The 19,755-nt window shown below is 34.0% G+C and overlaps 1 protein-coding gene across 1 annotated transcript; it reads right to left on the bottom strand.

The window, feature by feature from the left end:
- Window positions 1-25: 25 nt before the first annotated feature.
- Window positions 26-12,299, bottom strand: LOC140813721 (mitochondrial Rho GTPase 1-like). Its single transcript, XM_073172380.1, has 15 exons — window positions 12,097-12,299; window positions 11,683-11,977; window positions 11,206-11,338; window positions 10,942-11,091; window positions 10,564-10,740; window positions 10,172-10,423; window positions 8,971-9,039; window positions 7,516-7,571; window positions 6,235-6,316; window positions 5,316-5,527; window positions 5,130-5,199; window positions 4,399-4,511; window positions 1,928-2,078; window positions 1,165-1,351; window positions 26-311 (listed from the first exon to the last, which is right to left on the bottom strand). Exons 2-15 carry the CDS (start codon window positions 11,898-11,900, stop codon window positions 238-240), a joined length of 1,944 nt encoding a protein of 647 aa, XP_073028481.1. The 5' UTR covers window positions 11,901-11,977; window positions 12,097-12,299; the 3' UTR covers window positions 26-237.
- Between the last annotated feature and the right edge of the window lie 7,456 nt (window positions 12,300-19,755).

Raw genomic sequence — 19,755 nt, 5'->3', positions numbered from 1 at the left:
CTGGAAAAAGATAAAAATATGAAACTCGCAGAAAAGCTCGAGAAAAAGTTGATAAAACCAAACTGAAAGTGTGCATGATTTAGTTTGATAATACTTTTGAAATGACAAGAACAAATAAGCACGAATTAGACTGGAGTGGTTCAAAAAGTACCACACCCCCTACTCTAAAATAAAAAATAAAAACCAACCTACCTACAAAAAACACAGTCAATCGATCGTAACCAGATATTTTCTTCCCTAACTAGATGAATTCCTTCTTGCAGCATAAACACGATAGGCGGCCAACCCGACTACAGCCACAGCAGCTCCGACTGTAAGATTGATAAACTCGGTAACAGTATGATGAATAAAATGTGCAAGTGCAATTCAGAATTTTAAACACCGTGGCAACTTACTTGAGAAACAAGAAGAAGAAATTGAATAACAAATGAATATTACAAGCATTAAGGCCATATCACAATCCAGAAAACAAGTAAATTGTCCATTCGAAAATCCCTTAATGCATCCCACAACTTATGACACATCCCAGCCCCCTCTCAAACTAGGATCAAACAACTGATGAAAATTTCTAAACCCATCAGACGGGCAACGCAGAATGGTTGTCAGTCGTTAAAACTATGTTCGCATTCTCTGTCATTCTCCTTCAATTGGATTATTCAGTTAAAAATAATTTTCAAAAGAGGAAATTGTGAACATAAAGCGCAACATTGCAACACATGAATACATTTTGTAAGAAAGTTTAGGATTGTCTGAAATGTAACAGAATTAAGGTTCCAATAAATTGTGAAAAGCACAAAAGAAACATAGGTGGCATCCGGTTGGGCTCCCGATCTGACTCAACTCCAAATTTTAACAAACAAACTCAAAATGATTTTGAAATACTGTATGGAAATAAATATTGGAAGTTGATATGATCTGCAAAGAGAGATAATGTAATGATTACATGGAAAAAGTAAAATAGTATAATAACTAGTATAACTGCTACAAATAAGACATAGTTGTTCAAGTTTTATATTTTTTATAGTTGTATTGAAATATAAATGAACCTGTAGAAAAAATATTTGAGAAAAGAAACATGGAGGGAGATGTTTGAAATTTGTAGCCAACAATAGTTGGCTCTGGAGTTCAACCAAAAAAGAGCCATAATTCTCTAGACAAAGATACCTGAGACAAACACAAGGGACCGGTTAATCATCTTGTGATACTGCTTACGGCTTTTCCCTGCTACCGTCTCCGGAATGCTCAAATGAGGGTGTTCTGCTGCCCTCACAATCCTCTGAAATATGTTACTCAAATCTCCCAGCTTTGTGCTCAGGGGTATAGGTGGCTCTACTCCCATATCTTGGCTTACCTTCGAAGAGAAAAAGAAAAAAGAAAAATTATAGGCTTCAGAAGGAAGAAGAAACCATATTCAGAGCAAAATAACAATTTAAATGTGCACCAGTCCAGATGCGCAGCTCTTCTTCCCACATCACAAAAAAACAATCAAGAAAATAGCTCCCATATGGTGGACACTAATGGAGGCCAGCAAGTCAGATTACACGTATTCAACCGTCCATACTAGCACTCGGGCTGTTAATCCGTCCATATAGCTAAATCCATGACTTCTAAAGAAACTCAGTTTTTACAACTTGAGTCATACTACAGGAATCCATGATAACATTTGCTAGAACCAATAGCTCAGGAAAAAAACATTTTCTTGATTTGTTACCAACAAACACTAACAGAGAAAAGGAGAGAACTTTGGGTAAACACTGGACATATTTTACAAAATACTAGTTATAGATTCCATGGTTTACTACACAAATGAAGCCATTCAAATTTCATATATTATGCAGAGTACAAGCTCTACAAATAGACAAACAGCCAATAGAAACAAAGAGGGTTGAATTTGAACTCAATTTATGCTCATTCCACACAATATTACCCTCGTAGAATCTTGAATCTCTGTCAAATAAGGGTCAAGGTCATCCTTAGCAGCAACAATCAGGCAAGGCACCTCATACCCAGTAGCTTCCCCTTGACCAGCGACCTCCACAAGCATCTCAGTGGCTTTCTCCCAGGAAGGTTCACAAGAACTACAGAGGAAATATTACGTATTAACATTGAACTATTGAAGAAAATAACTGGCTGAAAAAGGGAAAAAAGGAGCAGCAATGTTAAGATAAAAGAAAAAAGAGTAAACTTGTGTGCTAATAAATAGGCGAATCTGGTTGATCGTCAATATTAGGGTACAAAGCAAATCAAGAAACTGGAGGGTTTTCCAACTTGTTCAAATAAAGCACAAGAGCAAATCAAGTATGGAGTTAAAATCAATTCGACTTTCCATGTTCAACTTGAGGGGCATTGTACAGATCAAAAAATATATTTTGAATCATGTCGTATCATTCACATTATATAATTGTGATTTAGTTATAGTAGGAAAATTTCATGCTACCCCTTGGGTAATAGCCCAGAGTGCATCCAAAGGTGGACATGTATCCTCATATGTGGGGTCCACTGAAAAAGTGTGGATATTCTTAGGACAATGTCTTAAGGATAACATCTCATCAACCGGTTATAGTACTTATATTGATATAATTGTTATTTAGTTGTAGTATTCACTCTTCATATCAGTAGTCATAGTATTCATATCAATATATTTTACCATACGTATAAAGGTGATGGTTATAACATAAACCAAGAGAAAACCTGCGTGGATTTATTGTATAATGAATATAGATCTCTGTGGTTGAATCACGTAAAACCTATAATGCTTTCTTCACTATAGTATTATTATTAAAAATTCAACATGGCATCATAAAAGAAATCCCCATCTCGGGTTTTTGTCGTGTGTCGTCAGAAAAATCTATCCAAGTAGGAAAAAATAAGGCCAATACAGCAATACGAACAAAAAAACTCAGGACCAATTACTGCATAGCATATAAGAACCGCAGTTCAAGTTGAACAACCCATAATTTTACTGTCTACAGGTTCGATAATCCTTTTGAATGCAAATGTAAGAAGACCATGTTGCTACTCCGTGAAATATCTCAACCTGCCTGCACAGTGTCTCTCTAGCAATGAACACAACATTGCGCAATTTTTTTGTAGACACTTTTGTTCAAGTTGAATGCTTAAAACATGATTCTATGTTCAACTAGAGAGGGAGCGTTGGAAATAAAAACGAATCATGAAATAAATTTGTAGTTTAGTTATAGTAAATATTTCCTTACATATTTATTTTAATCAATTTTCAACTATGCGTAGAAGGCATGATTTTTAATCCAAATCAAGAGAGGTTAATAAAGTTCTGGTCCCTCTAATGGCACGGGTGTAGGTTTCATGGCAAAGCCACGTAAAACCTTTGTTGTATCGTGTTCTTGATTCATTATATTTGTGTTTTTCCAAATTCAAAATTTATATTTTACTATCTATTCATTGAGTAAAATCTTTTGTCGGTTCCGACAACTAAAGATTTATATTTTGCTGCTTGTTTTTTTGTTTTCCATTTTTCCATGTTGAAGTCTATGAGCTAGTGTTTTGATTCCTCTTTTTAACAGTACCGAGAAAGTGACAAATGGAACTTAACATGCCAGTAGAAAGAAAGCCAAGCACAAACTTAATATGATTTGGTTTCCAGCACAAGCTCAAATTAAGCTTAAATTTTCAACAACATTTAATTCAAACTCAAGTTAGAACTCTTGTAATACAACTAATAATCAACCGACTTGGCTAGTCTAGTAACCCTAATCAATAAAAAATGTATGAAGTTAAGGAAGAAATTCTGGGATGAGCCAACTGATATGAAATTACAACCTACAAAAGACCACCCAAAGAAGTAAAATGATGTATTTTTAACTCATCAATATCTTCAGGGTGACCCATCATTACTTTTTCGCCCTATCAGATGTCCAAAATCACATTCATTTCAAACTACTAGCACACAACCAGAACTCTATATACAACATGCAATTGTCAGCAAGAATATAAAAGAAGCCAGGAAATGGAAGACACAATTTTTTAACATTTAAACTTGTATTCTTGCTCGCCTATGTATTTTGACCTAAAATTTTTGGGATGCTTTACATAAATTTTCTGAAACCGAGTCCAAACTACAAAATGCTGAGGAACGAACGATGTACAAAATCATTGACGACAAGGGTTTGGGTCATAGCCCATAGGTAAAAACTATAATTCATGCTATTGTATATGAGATACTGCTCCAGTAGATTTAGTGTACATTGCTAACAGCGAAAGCACTAACAGAAAACATGAGTGGCCATGGGAAACAAAATGGAATATGATTTCTGATGTTAAAAAGAAAAAAAGGTGTCCAAATTTTCATGACGCAAAGGCAGTTTTCTGTGACATTTCATCAAGATATTTCTGATACCAGTGAAAGAAGAAATCCGCTACCTGTCATGTACAAATACTGCAACATCACAAGCTGCCAGGGAATCCTTTGCAGCTAGTAAAATTTTCACTGTTTCCTCAGGAATCTCTCGTAATACAAGGATTTTTTTAAGTCCCTGCCAACATAAAAATCGTACCTTCTTCAAAAATCCAAGTATCTCCAGCACGCGAAATTAGACTAAGACATCCCACACTTATCAATCAAAAAGGAGCTTAGAATGCATTCTCATGCCATATTCGGACTTCAGGAGACAAAAACAAAACCTTCTTAAGGAGGCCCCAGTCAATGGACCATAAAATAAATTCTTAAAAATGTCAAATATTTCCACCAAGAGGTACAAGGCTCAGATGAAAACAACACTAAAAATAAATTTGGGATCATTTTCTTCAGTTATATTCAGATAAACGAGAAAAATTTATGATGTAGCACCCAAGAAATCAGTATGACACTAGCATCATCAACTCACAAGCGCTTTTCTCCGATGCAATTATCTGATTTCAATAAGCAGCTATTTATATCCTTACTTTTCAGTTAGAGTAAAATTCACATTTTTCCTCATGCAACTATTGTTCATCCACCTGCCAAGGTTTTCAAATCTCATCTGTGAAAATCTATATAAAATTTTGATTGTACAATATAATATGTTTCAAAGCTTGTGCAGGTCAAGACTATCAAGCTACCTAGTTTTATATTTCAATGAATCGTTTCTAAGAAATGACAAGATGGGACATACCGATGGTAGATCAACCACATTAACAGCATATCTGTCACTGGTGGTGGAAACATACTCTTCAGTGAAAGGCCTACAAAGAAAACAACATCATAGCGACTAGAGGAATAATTGCTTCTTGTCGACTAAAAAATGCAACAAAATGAAACCTCATATAAAAGTTGTTTATTCGGTGAAGACAAAACTTACTTTCCAATAAAAGAACTCAACAAAGCAGATTTCCCTGCTTCCTTTGGCCCAAAAACATAACACAGATGAACATTTCTTTCTGCTTGCTGCTTCTTACGATCTAATCGTCTTCTCCGAGTTACTCGCATGGCAGATGAAGGATCACCACCATATCCAATATATATGAGTGTCTCGATGCAATGAATTGGGTCCAGAAGCATCATAAGTGCCCACTGAAAATTTGTACATCATTGTCAGAGAAATTTATAGGCACAAATGAATAGAGCATCTTTGTTTTACAGATATAGGACAGACTGGTCAACTTAACAGCAAGCTTTAGCATTATTTTTAATAGTGAAAGTACATGATAGAAATTATTAAACAGACATACTAAGTAATTTCACAAATAAACATCAATAGCCATTATCACATAGGATACACTAGGTTAATTTAGCGAATAATAACAGAAAGAGGATATCAAGCAAGCATGAAGAAGTAGCTCAAGCATGTGTTGATCATAATGCACTTTGATGTCACACCATAATGGCTGAAAAATAACAGACCACAATTGGAGCAGCTTATAAGGGTGAAAGTTGAATATTGTAGTCAGAAATCAGAACCTGAGCCTGGAGTTGACAACACATACTTAAGACCAGGGGCAGATTAAACATAGTTTGTAAAAGCTAGGGAAAAGATAATTCAAACCTCTAATTCTTTTTCTTAACAGAAGCTGTCTTAAATTTTCTAGTGTTTGAAGGTGGCTGGGATAGGATGTTTAGGTGAAATGCATGAACACAAATGAGATCATGGATTTTCCTCTTTCAACTAGGCTTACGAAATGAAGAATGCTTATGAAGGCCAGGCAGCTAAAAATAGCGAAATTAAAATGAAAAACATGGGCAATCAAGAACTTCAAGTGCAATGATTGAACTTCACACACCGTTGCCAAAAATCCATCCAGATGTAACCATCCCAGAGCAGTCTTCTCTGCAGCATCCTCATATGGAGCTTTGTTCCAAGGACTAATTTCCAAAGAAGAAAAGGAAACGTTAGGGCAAGCGAAAAAGAAAGGTTGTGTAACCCAACAAAATAGATGCATACAAACTTTCCAGTGGTCAAAATTCAAGATTGATCTAGCAAAAAAAAAATTGTGTAACCCAACAAAGCAGATGCATAAAACTTTCCATTGGCCAAAATTCAAGATTGGTCAACGGTTATGTGCGGAAAGATAGATGCATACAAACTTTCCAGTGGTCAAAATTCAAGATTGATCTAGCAAAAAAAATTTGTGTAACCCAACAAAACAGATGCATAAAAACTTTCCATTGGTCAAAATTCAATATTGGTCAAAGGTTATGTGCGGAAAGTGACCTACTTGAGCTATTTTTCACAAACTAATGAACTGCCAGAAGTCATTACAAGCCTATCGTTGCACCTAATCCACTCAACAATGCATTTTTTTAAGGAAAAAATTAAGGTTGATGTAGGAAAATCCTCAGAAAATAAAGGAAAAAGACTTGGAAAGTAAACCCAAACTGCTTTGCAGAACATGACTCGATGAATTATCCATTAAAAGAAACAAAAAGTCATTAACAGTCAAGCCTGCAGTTATACGAGATAATTTCTAACAGGGAAACAAAGAAATAGTTGTTTGTAATTGTCCTTGGAGTGTCTAAATACATTAAAAAAACAAATATCAAACGGAGATGTAAAATGGTCACTCTAAATGATCTTAAGCCAAAAACAAATTCTTAAAACCAATTTAAAATTAGTGTGTCACAGTTCTTTCCATGTCACCTAATCCTCAAATGAGTATTTTCCCCCACTATCTTGGAGAATGGAAGCGGTAAGCTATTCTGTTTGAGTTAATTATCTAAAAAACAAAGCTACATATGAATAACTGGCTCGTGCAATAAAAGTAGAAGAGCATCCATATTCGAGAATTTTAATGGGCTCTTGGGTAGTCTTTAGCAGATGCATCTCAAAAATCCAAACCAATCTATGAGTCTGAACCCACTTGTTGATAATTAACTCGACCTTGAGTAAAACGACATAGATGTAAATGTATCAAAAATTTCCCTTCTCATTTTAGCAGTTCATCACAGATATCAAAACTGTTCGATAGATTCATTTAAATATGATCTCCAAAACATCTATAGTAAAAAGGGACCTATTTGTGGAAGTAACAAAAATGTGAAGATGCCAAACAAAAATCCATTACTTTTCAGGCGCAGTAGAAAACAAATCTTCAAGCTCGGCAGATCGAAGAGCTCCATCCTTTAGAACATAGAAACAAAAAATCATGTTAACGTACAGCATGAAATAAGAATTTAATAACACGCAATTGAATCAAATTGATGATTGTAAGCAAATAGTGCAGATTGGAGCACCTTAAAATAATGAATACGCATACCATGGAAATGACGACTAAATTACGTCCGGTTGAGAAATAACAGTAACACGACACTGTCACAACTTTCTAAGACCAGTAAAACAAAGTTCGATGGTGGAGCCAGAAATGCTCCTCAGCATATCAAAAAGGGTGTCTTTATGTGTGTTATAAAATCATGGCTAAAAAAATCTCCCTTAGTTGCACCATCTGATAATCCCACTTCCACCAATTCACATGATAAACTTGTTGCCACTACCTGTGAACTCCGTTATTTGTTATTTTTCTCCAAAATATGGTGTGGCTCAAAATCATCATCCCTATCCTGGTGGCTCATCCTACACTCCCTGTAAGGTGGATTCCAAATTCAAAAGAAACTAAAAAGACAAATAATTCTAACTAAACCCAAAAACCTTTTTGTTAGCTCCTACAGCGATGCCAACCACGCTCTAGTTTACTTCTCCTATTACGACCAAACCATCTCAGCTAAATATATCTCCTTCTCCAGCTGCTTGCTGTGAGCAACTAGATGGCATGTTTGAATCTTCTATGGCTGCAGATGACCATCATCCATCTTATTTGAATCATCCATGGCTGCAGATGATCATCATCCATCTTATTTAAATCTTGTACGAAAAGTATCACTCCCGAAAACCAAAATTTATATTTGAACCCATTTTATGTGACATAAAAATAATGAACCAAATGTCAATTTTATATGTGGATTTGTACCACTCCAAAGACATCACAATATCAACTGAAACATAATCATCTAACGCTTCAGAGTTAAAATTCTGGAATGAAAATTTGATCAAAAGGTTGATGTGGCGGAACTTCATCTGTTGAGTTTGAAAAAATTCTTTAGGTTTGATTTTAAGTGGAATCGACACAGATAAGCTAATTGATGACGGATAATAGCTTTTTCCAATGATAAATCATCAATCCAGTCCATTTTTCCACGTAAAAATAATAAATGACATTTTGTTATCTCGGTTCCAGACCTTTAAAAAGCACACTCAGATTGTCTAGTGTTATATGAAACATTAACAAGGAACTGTTCCAAAGGAGACCAAACTGATCACATAAAGGACAATATCAATTAATTAAAATAACTCAGTAATAAAAAAATATAAAATCAATAGTAATCAGAATATTACAGTTATATATAACTTAATTCAGCGGGAAGAGACTTCACTTACACAATCAACACCGTAGTTCGTATGTGAAGAAAAATCAGAAGATTACAGTTATATATAACCTAATTCAGTACGAAGAAACTTCACTTACACAATCAACATCGTATGTGAAGAAAATTTTTTTGAGAAACTCCACAGCTTCATTAGTCAGCTCCACACTCTACAAATATGAGAATCAAGCATTAGAAAATAAAACAAAAACAATACACTGCACAATAAAAATTATCTCAGAGGAACCGAACAGGAGAGGCAATTCACAAAACCATGAACTCAGAAGAAAAAGGAAATCAGAACGAGTCATCAGAACACATCAGAAAGTTGAACTTCAATTAGTGTTGGACTTGTGAAGGTTTATGAATAGATAAAAGTCAAAGATCAATTGATAGGAACTTTAATAATATGATGATTTGTTTGCTGATTCCTAAGCAAACTTAGCCACATCGTTTATCTTTCCTCGGTGTGACAAACAATAGGAGAAGAAAATGTGTGGTCATAAGAATGCAACATAGAGTTTCAGTGCAGCCGATCGAAAGTCAATGCAACTAAAATTGATCGAAAGTCAATGCAACTAAAATTGATGGAATTGGGAAAGCCAAAAAACCTTAAGATTGTTTCCTCTTTGAAATCATGCATAAACAAGCATAAAGCAGAGATTGTATCCAAAATGAAGTCTATCCCAATATAATTTGATTGATGTAAAAGTAGAGATACTAAAAACTAGGAAACTGATTAATAGGAAAAGAGACTACGTTGGACAATAAAAAAGTAAAAATTCCTCTCTTTAAATGAATAACCTTCAATCGCAAACCCACCAAAGAGACTTCGGTTACTTATTACTATAAAAAAACATACTTCATTACAAATGAAGCCTCGCAATAAATTTTCAAATTCAAAATCCCATCAACTCAGGAAGGACCTTTCAAGAATAATAAAAACTTTATATTTCATCTCAAAAGTTGGCCTTTGAAATTTCAACAGGATATGCCATCGTAACCACATATTAGATACTTCTGGGTTATAGTGTTCTGGGTCAGACAGTTCTCCAATCATAGGTTCGAGTTTGCTTATGAAAGCCATACAGAAAAGAAAAAACAACGAACCATCTCACCAGGAATGACAACTCCACGTTCTATCAACACTGGATTCAACCACAATCAATTTTTAAATAAAAAAGATGTTAAAATCACTTTCAATTTCCAAATGCGAACCTTTCAAGTAAAGGCATCACCAGGTTCTTTCATATTTTCACATGTGACCCAGTGAAATTCATGCTAATATCTTACAATTAATACCTGGTCAGGATATCTCTTTATTGGAGGTGGCAACTGATCATCCCGGAGCTTAATTTCGTTGTTATATCCAAATTTTCTAAGGACGGTCCAGGTTGTCTCTAATCTTCCCTTCTCAATAAAAAGTGCATGGAGAAACAGGAAGCCAGTCAATGTAAGACCACGTTCATCGACACCTTCCTGCAATTTATCTCGTACAACTCTCTTAACACCAACTATTTCAGACGGCTGCAGTGGTGCATTGAAACACTTCACCTGCACATTTACTACTTACATCATTTAACTTTCCATAAGAAAAATATGAAACTTATACATGAAGCCATAAAGCTAGTTATCCTTAATCAGAAACAACAGTGAGACATGTAAAGGATTTCATGGTATCCAAATAAATTGACCTGAAAATCATTTAACTCTGAATCACTGAGGGCGCCATCCCTGTCATTGTCACAAAGAATAAAAATCCTTTTCAAAGCCCTCACACATCTCGGCTTCAAAACTTGTTGTTCCTGATCAAACAGAGGGGCAGTCGGGTGCAGTACTGCTTTTTGTGCATAGTAGAACACCTCAGGAATCTGCAAGAAGAAAACAACCACCATGAGAGAGAGAGAGAGAGAGAGAGAGAGAGAGACATAAACCTATCACTAAACTCCAAACAACTAGCAGGCATGATAGTCAATTATTTGGTTGAAAAATACAAGAGCATATCAAAATAAATAAATAAATAAAATATATTAAAAAGTAGGAAAAAGGAGACATCGGCATTATATCTTAACCTGAATATGGTTTACTGCTGAACATTCAATACAAGTTTCAATCTCCCGAAACTGTTGCATAATTGGTGACATAACCTGCTCCAGACTAACAGGCTGTTGATCACCTCTCTTATCTAGCATGCAACCCACAACAATAACCGGCACTTTAACCTGTAAAAAATCTATTTTTACGTGCTATTTAAACTGAGGAAAGACGCTGCTTGAAATGTTAAAAACTCATCGCTCCTGCTTAATTAATAAATTATATGAGCATGAGAAAGTAACCTCTAATCGTCGAAGTTCAGGAAGCCAAAATGAACTCAATCGATCCAATGTTTCTGGTCTATCACATGCGTAAGTGAGAACAACAGTATCAGCTTGTGTTAGTTGTTCAACAAGCTTGCCTCTATGCTCAGGACTGCATTCCCAATGGTATGATAAAGAATTCAATTTTTTTATCAGATGGAAAGAAGAGAAACAAACACACAACAACGACAGAAGGGCTAAAGATACATTAAGCACAAATTTGCGCAAACTTAAGGCACAGGATAACCGAAAACAAGAACACAGTTCAAATATGACTACAAAAAGAGGCATAACTTTACATTTTAAAGATAAATAAACTCCAAAAAATGATGACTCGCACAACCACCTTAAAAGCGAACCTTATGCGTACAAAAAAAATAAGTCAAAAGAACATATGAATCATATATCCAATAATAAATACACTTTTCTTAAAAATGAAGTAACATATTTAAAGACCTTGATGAAGTGTCAAAAATGGTGACTGGAACACGGTCCGGGTACAAGTCCTCTGGCAGCCTGGTTGGTGGTAGCACTGGAGGGATACTTGTGGGAAAGTTCTCAGCCGCAGCTGTGACTATCAAACTCGATTTTCCTGTCTTGGCATCTCCAGCAACAACTATTCTCACCCCTGCAGCATTACCTGCCGCACCAGAAGCTGAAGAACCTCCCGCCATTCACCAACTCCACTCGATCAAATGATAAAATATCAAAGAAAAAAGGACTGTGACTGATTGGACAGCTTCCGCCAATCCTGGGAACAGAAATAAGAGCAATTGAAATACATACATACATATATGTAATAAACCTGAAATGAGATCCATGCCCACCACTGCTAGTGCTGAACAAGCATAAAGAGCAGAAGTTTGTTACCTTGCAGGAGGGGCAAGAAGACGCAGAAAAATAATATCTCGAGAGAGAACCAGAATTCTAAATTGCTTGTTCGATCAATTTAGGGTTTAAGCAGCGGAGATGATTAAAAAAAATATTAGGAAAAAAAAAATGGAAGCACAGATCCGACGGTGGGGATGGGATAGTCGAGCCAAATGTAAATGAGATTGAAGAGAGGCTAGCGGCTCAGGCTGCTGAGACTCGTGCTTAACTCCATCCCCAAAACACTCGATTTTACACATTTTGAATGAGTGGGTTTTTTTAAAAAAAATAATAATTAAAAAATTATAGCTTTCCTTCATTTATTCTAGATATCTTTTTGGAAATATTATATGAATTTTTTTCAAAATATTTTGGATAATTTTACGCACTGATAAAGTTTTTATTATGACAAAAATTTATGTGAAACGGTCTCACGGGTCGTATTTTGTGAGACAGATCTTTTATTTTAGTCATCCATTAAAATATTATTTTTTATTGTGAATATCAGTAAGGTTGACCCGTCTCATAGATAAGATTCGTAATACCGTCTCACCAAAGACTTACTCTTTTATTATTTGACATGAATTTTTTTCAATGATAAATATTGATAGGTTATTGATTAAGTTTTATATTCAAGATCAATTTAGATACAAAAGTGGAAACATAAAAAACAATTAAATAAGTATGATTTTCAAAGTGTTTTTATTTAAGAAAAAAAAAACAGAATAAGTTTTGACGTTTAGATAAATGATAAAATATATTTTTGTTTTTATTTTTAAATAGAAATAGAAACAGAAGCTAAAAGACTAAAAATTATGGTAAAAACTTGTGTGAGACGGTCTCACGGATCGAATTTGTGAGACGGACTCTTATTTGGATCATCCATGAAAAAGTATATTTTTTTATGCTAAGAGTATTACTTTTTATTGTGAATATGAGTAGGGTTGTCCCGTCTCACAGATTAGTATCCGTGAGACGGTCTCACATGAGACCTACTCAAAAATTATTGCTTCCAAAAAACACTTTTTGCTGATGAATAGTAATTCAAATGACATCAAAGTTTCAAATTTAGGACCGAAAATTAGGTTAGACCAAATAATATTGTTTTAAGAAAATATTTTTTTATATAAAAAGTATTTAGTTGTTGGCTTCTCTAACTAAAGGACTCTTCGTGTGTTTTTAAAAACTAAAATGGGCTTCTCTCTCTTTTTTATTAAGAACAAAAAAAGTAAGTTCTCACTTTTATCATTCTATATTTGACAAAAATTTATGTGAAAAGATTTTACGGGTTGTATTCTGTTAGACGGATTTTTTATTTGGGTCATTCATGAAAAAGTATTACCTTTTATTGTGAATATCGGTTGGGTTTACTCGTCTCAAATAAATATTCGTAAAACTGTCTCATAAGATACCTACTCTGGATATTTTTGGGATAGTTGTTGATTTGAACTTGTATGCAAGTGACGACTTTCTTCACTCAAGTACCTGGATTGGTCCACCCGAATTCAACGTACCCATATTTTCTTAAATAAGGTAATATCATATATTTGCTAAATCAAATATTATATTCGTTAGCATATGAACATTTAGCATTTTAAATTAAATAGTGTTCATATTTTAAAAATTCAATTTTAAAATTTTTAAATTTTTTTTATAAATTTTGATTTAAATTTATCTTAAAAAATAAAACTAAATATATCTAATCTCGTAATATTTTTATTGTTAATTCTAATAAATTATTATTTCACAATATTTAAGAATTTAGCTTCAACTTTTAAATTTATTGATGATATGTGTCTATTTTACATGTTTAAGTTTGTGATTTTCGGTCCATTGTTGCATATTTCATTTCATGTCAGGTGCATTTCAACCTTAATTTCAATTAAAAACACTATTGTCAGGAAAAATGAGTATTGAGTTCTATATGCGAATAACATTAGTGCTTAAAGTTCAAATTTTCAAGATATAAAATCTTTAATTTGGATTTTCTAAGCTTATACGCTTAAATTCGATCTTTGGAGTTAAATTAACGAGTTTTCTTATAGTTTTGATATTTTTTTAGCATTTACGTTTAAATCCAAGTTTTGCAAGATATAAACTCTTGGAATTGGATTTTAAGTTTAACGCTTAGAATTCGAAATTAAAAAGTTTGCATATCATATTGATAGATATTTCAAGTTCTTGTGGCTTTGATTTGTAGTGCTAATATTTTAAAGCGGTAGTCGTTGTATCTTCGAAAACGAATTGCCAATAACCGTGAGCACCGGAGCGGAACAATATCGTTTTAAGGAAAAAGAATCAAACTATTGCCTCGACTATTTTCTCATAGCCATTTGGTTAACCAAATTCTATCCCGAGATTTCTCAAGACAAAACAAAAAAATACCATACCAACAATTATGACCACCACTCATATGAATATCACTACAAAAAAAATCATTTTTTAGCGACGGCTTTTTTGCGACGGTTTCGAGATGACCACCACTCATATGAATATCACTACAAAAAAAATCATTTTTTAGCAAGGTTTATTTTGTGAGAGAAGAAACCGTCGTAAAAAAAATATTTACGACGGTTTTATCAATTAAAATCATTTGAAACCAATGCGATCGATGCTCGTGAACATCCAAAATCATATGGGAGCCATGATTAATAATGAGTCCGTCGCAACTTGAAAATCCCGAAAATACTTTTGATACAGAAGTACTTCTCCTTCCCTTATATAATATATTGATGTTCATGATATAACAAACCCTTTGAAAAAATGCATGAGTGTGAATTGTGAGGTAAATTCTTAGCTATAATGGTCAAAACCATTTTTCTAAAATATATATATATATATATATATATATATATATATATATATATATATATATATATGGAACGTTCATTACTCGTTTTCTTAAAAATTATTAGAGTTTTTTTTCCCTCTTAATATTCGTCTGAAACTAAAATCGTACATATATTTGTACTTTCAAATACCTTACATCATTTTTAAAATATAAAACAACTAACTAATATTTAAAAATCCAAAAGAAATCGTTTAAATCAATCGTCAATCGTTTAAAAATCCTAACTAAGCAAAATTACTAAAACTAATGATGGATCGTATGTGTTAACGCCTTTGAAGGCATTTCGCACACAACAACCTTCAATGAGCTTCAATAACTCGTGTTCTAAGAATATTAACACCGATGAATTAAATCGAGTTTGGTTTTAAACCAAGCGGAAGAAACTCGAAGTAATCATTCGTAAATAAAACTGAAATGTTAGAAAATATTTTAACTTGTGTAAACTGACTAACTGAAAAAAACACATATTAGTTTTTGCATTCTTGTATTTCAGTTATGATAACAACTGAACACACGAACACACTAACTAATCAAAACAATTTTAAAGCGATAGATAACCAGTTAAATACACAAAATATGTTTATGGATGTTCGGAGACTTCAACTGCTCCTACGTCACCCCTTCTATCTCTACGGATAGGATACACTAGAAGACTTTGATTTATACAACTACGTGTACAAGCCCACTCAGCTAGGACTTATCTACTGCCTAAACTGAACTCCTAGCTACGACTGAAAACAACACTTTCAGTCAACACTTATTTAACGTCTATGTGAGAAATACTACATACACAAGTTTTATGTCTTTGTGCAAGACTGTATTTGGGTGGTATTGAGAGTAAGTATGTGTGTGAGAACTGAACAAAAATGTTCTCACACACTGAGGGATAACAGGCTTCTAAACTAAGCAGATATCACGATGAATAATTCCCTCTGGGCTTAAGTGATTCTGAAAGCTGATAATCAACTGGACGTGCCCTTTACTCTCTAGTATTGTATATTGCTCCCTATGTTGTTTTGAGTCTTCACCGATCTTCTCTTTATATAGGCGGAAGAAGCTGATCGTACAGAGAGACTCATTTATTGTATCCGTTGCATTTGAATCGGATTCTTGGACTACATGTCTCGTCTTTTTGACTGTCCCTCTGAAGCGTTTTTGTCTTTAATGCTCTGATACAACATCCATTATTGTCCTTTGACTGGATAATGGCTTTGTACCTTCTCGCACAGCTGGAATCCACTTGAAGGAATCTATCATCGTCCGTAACTGAAGAATTCTAACTGATGCTTCGAACTAGTCAGTTTGAACCGATCTTTCAATTGGGCTGGTGAAATCAGTTGACTCGTTAGTTGAACTGATTTCACACTCGTTCAGTTGGACTGATCAGCTGGGTTACTTCATCAGTTGAACACTCTTTCGGCTGGCCAGGCTTCTGAGGTTTTCCTGCTGAATTACCTATCAACTGGTCAATCAGCTGTACTGCTCAAATGACGTAGCCAGTTGAACTGATTCATTTAGAGCGATCAGTTGGGTCTTCAGTTTTGCGATGTAAACATTTCGTGAGTGATCCTAGATGCTGCACAACTAAGGTAGATCATTAGTAACACAATTAACAAGTTTTGTTACCATCAAAATCAAGATTGCGAATTTGAAAAGTTCCAACAACTAACAACATCTCAAAAACCACTCAAAATCATAATCAAAATCATAAAAAAATCTTTAACATAATCCTAAAAATCATAATGTATAACCATAAGTCTAGTGGGGAAAAGTAGTGCTGGTCACCGAGTTATGTGCACCTTTAGTTCAGTCAGATCAACCATCAAGACCTCAATTTTCATTATTATCATAATCATCTGCATCAATCACATCTAGTGAGTTTAAAAATTCAGTAAACCATGATCTTGATAACAAGTAATGCGTATACAGATCACATGCAACAATGAAAATATTTTTACGTAAAATAACATTTTCATAATGATACATAAACTTAAATATAAACATTTTCATATTATCATAAACATATGTGTATTCATCATATTCATATACGTATTCATTTTCGTTGAAATCGTTAATTGTGACTTTCGTATTCGTATTTGTATTGGGCGATGAATCCATCTACATGTATCCACAGTACTAGGCGGCGGGGACATCAGTGACACTCACACCCGTCAACTGAGTCTTGGCCTACGTATTAACATATCATCATATCAGTGTATTAGTCACAGTTATTTCACTTCCTTCAACATTTCGTATTTTCATCACTTATAAAAATTAAACAAGCATATAACATTTTTCTTTTAAACCAAGCATACAACATGTCTTTTAATGTTATCGTTCATCATAAAATTCCATAAACATGCAAAATAATCATATTAATATATAAAACAACATTCAAGACACTGCCATGACATTTACTAATTTTCGGGTGTAAAATTATTGTTTAGCCTCTAGACGTAAAATTTCACGCTTTTGACATGTGTTTAATTCCGTTGACTTTGGATCATACCAAATAATTATTTAAGCTTACATAAATTTTCTCATATTTTTATTTGGCATAAATCGATGGCTTTTAATTTATTATTTAATTATAACATATTAATATGTTTTAATCCCAAATTAAACCCAACTTTAATATAAAATTCACCAATTTAAAAATTATTTAATAATTATGTTGCCCTCATGAACCATGATTCAACACCCGTTGAGCTATGTTTCGAGTTTTAGTTCAAAGGAGACCCTAACTCGAACTACCTAAGGAACCTATGAGCCAACTTACGTTTTCAATGAGCCAAGCCCGAACCATCCTGAACCAACTTTGAACCGGATCCTCTATGGACCCCAATGGACCCTTGGAACCCCTAGGACTCGCTCCCAAGCTCAAAATCGAAGCCACAAATTAGAACATGCCATGACCGAGAGACCCTAATGCAATAAGACTTTATGTTCACGCCTAGGACTCTAGCCACTGGACCAGCCCGAGCCCAGACCATTGTGCACCCTCTAGGACCCTAGTGACTCAACCTAGCCCAGCACGAAGCCCCCTAACCGAGCCTTTTTTTCCGGTGCATGCTGATGCACTTCCGTGCAGCCTCACGGGTTGAGTCCTAGCTTGCTAGGGCTCCTTTCTAGTCGTGTCTCTTGAGTCGTAGCGTGGCTAGAACTCCTTCCCTGACCCATACGTGACCCTAGCCCAGCCCTGGTCTAGCCAAAGCCAAGCCATGCATCAAGTTCCCTTGAAATCGAGCCATTGATCAACAAAATTGTGGGGTTGATTCCAGCTTATTCGATTCTGGTGTGCAGATTTTTCGTGCTTCCTAGGACTCTATAAATCGTGTAAAAACAACCTTAAACATTCCCTAATCATGGCAGCCCCTACATGAATGAAATCAACAATTTTTGGCTCAACAACCATGTTTTAAAAACCCATGTTTATGCATAAACGAAAATAAATAAAAGTGTCACTTGTTTTTCATGGAATTCATAATTAGATACATAATATGGTACGACGATGAGTAAAGGAAGAGTATGGTGTGCCTTGCGTTATTTAACGCACGAATCAACGTGGATGAATCGAAGAACCACGACGAGGGGACGTTGGCTTAATTTTCCTTGCAAATTTTCGAAACTTTCTCTTGTTGATGCTTGTGTGTGCCGTGTATTGTGAGAACAAAGAGTTCTTGTTGTTTGTTGGGTGAGGGAAGCGTGAGATTGTGAGTTCTGGGGTGGGATTGTGCACTTTAAATACCAATTAAAATACTAATGGTATATTAGGCCCATTAATAAGGTTGTTAGGTCCAATAGCCCATTAGTGCTTAATAAAGTTATTTTGTTTAATAAAGTTTGAGAAATTATTAGCCGGGTTGTTGTCAAAACATTCGTATTTTTGATGAAATCAAATACCGATAAAAATTACGTCCCGGCGTATAAAAAGCACCTCAAAACTTCTTATTTTCAAAAATAATAAAAAACATCACTGTTATTTTAAATAATTAAAAACAACTATTTTAATAAAAACATTTTCATTTTTCAGTTCGGTGTCTGTTTCCTCGATCGCAACTCGAATAACCTTTTAAAAATACATTTTAATGCATTCGAGCAGACAACTACTATAAAATCATATAAACATATCAACATAATCAATTTAGCAATTAAAATCAATTAATTAGTTATTTTTCTATTTTCTGTAAATTTGCATGCACGTAGTTTATGTGGACCTTCGAATTTTCGGGACGTTACAATATAAATATGAACGGTCAATTTAGAGAATTGGTAAAATGATTTCAATTGCAGGTTTTGAATGATTTGTAGCATTACAACGAGTAAGGGTGTCAAAAATGAGTTAACCGGTCAATCTCGCCAACACGAAAAAAATCGAGCTAAAATTGATAATTTTAGTTTTATGATCAAATCGGATTAGATCTGAAAAAATTGAGCTGAGTTGGATTGAAGTTGACCAGATTTAATCATAATTAAGAATTAGATTACTCATAAAAACTGACTCACCCAAACTATTTTTGTTTTTTTTCATAATGCAAATATCACACTTTTTATTTTATAGATAAGTTATTTTGTGATTTTTGAAAATTTCCTATTTATTTTAACATAAAAAATTCATTAATTTTTATTTTGTTAGATATTTGACTTTTATAACAATGGTTGCGTTCATAGAGAATTAATGTTTTATATAATTAAACTATTAAATTTAAATATTTAAACTCATGAAAAATTGTCATATTCAGGTGAAGTTTTGTTATTATACTTTAAACTAAAATATTATTAATTTGAATTTTTATTTAATTAGTTTT

This window comes from Primulina eburnea, chromosome 15 (assembly GCF_022965805.1).
Source record: "Primulina eburnea isolate SZY01 chromosome 15, ASM2296580v1, whole genome shotgun sequence".
In the NCBI taxonomy this organism is placed as follows: domain Eukaryota; kingdom Viridiplantae; phylum Streptophyta; class Magnoliopsida; order Lamiales; family Gesneriaceae; genus Primulina; species Primulina eburnea.
This window is presented reverse-complemented; position numbering and strand designations above follow the sequence as displayed.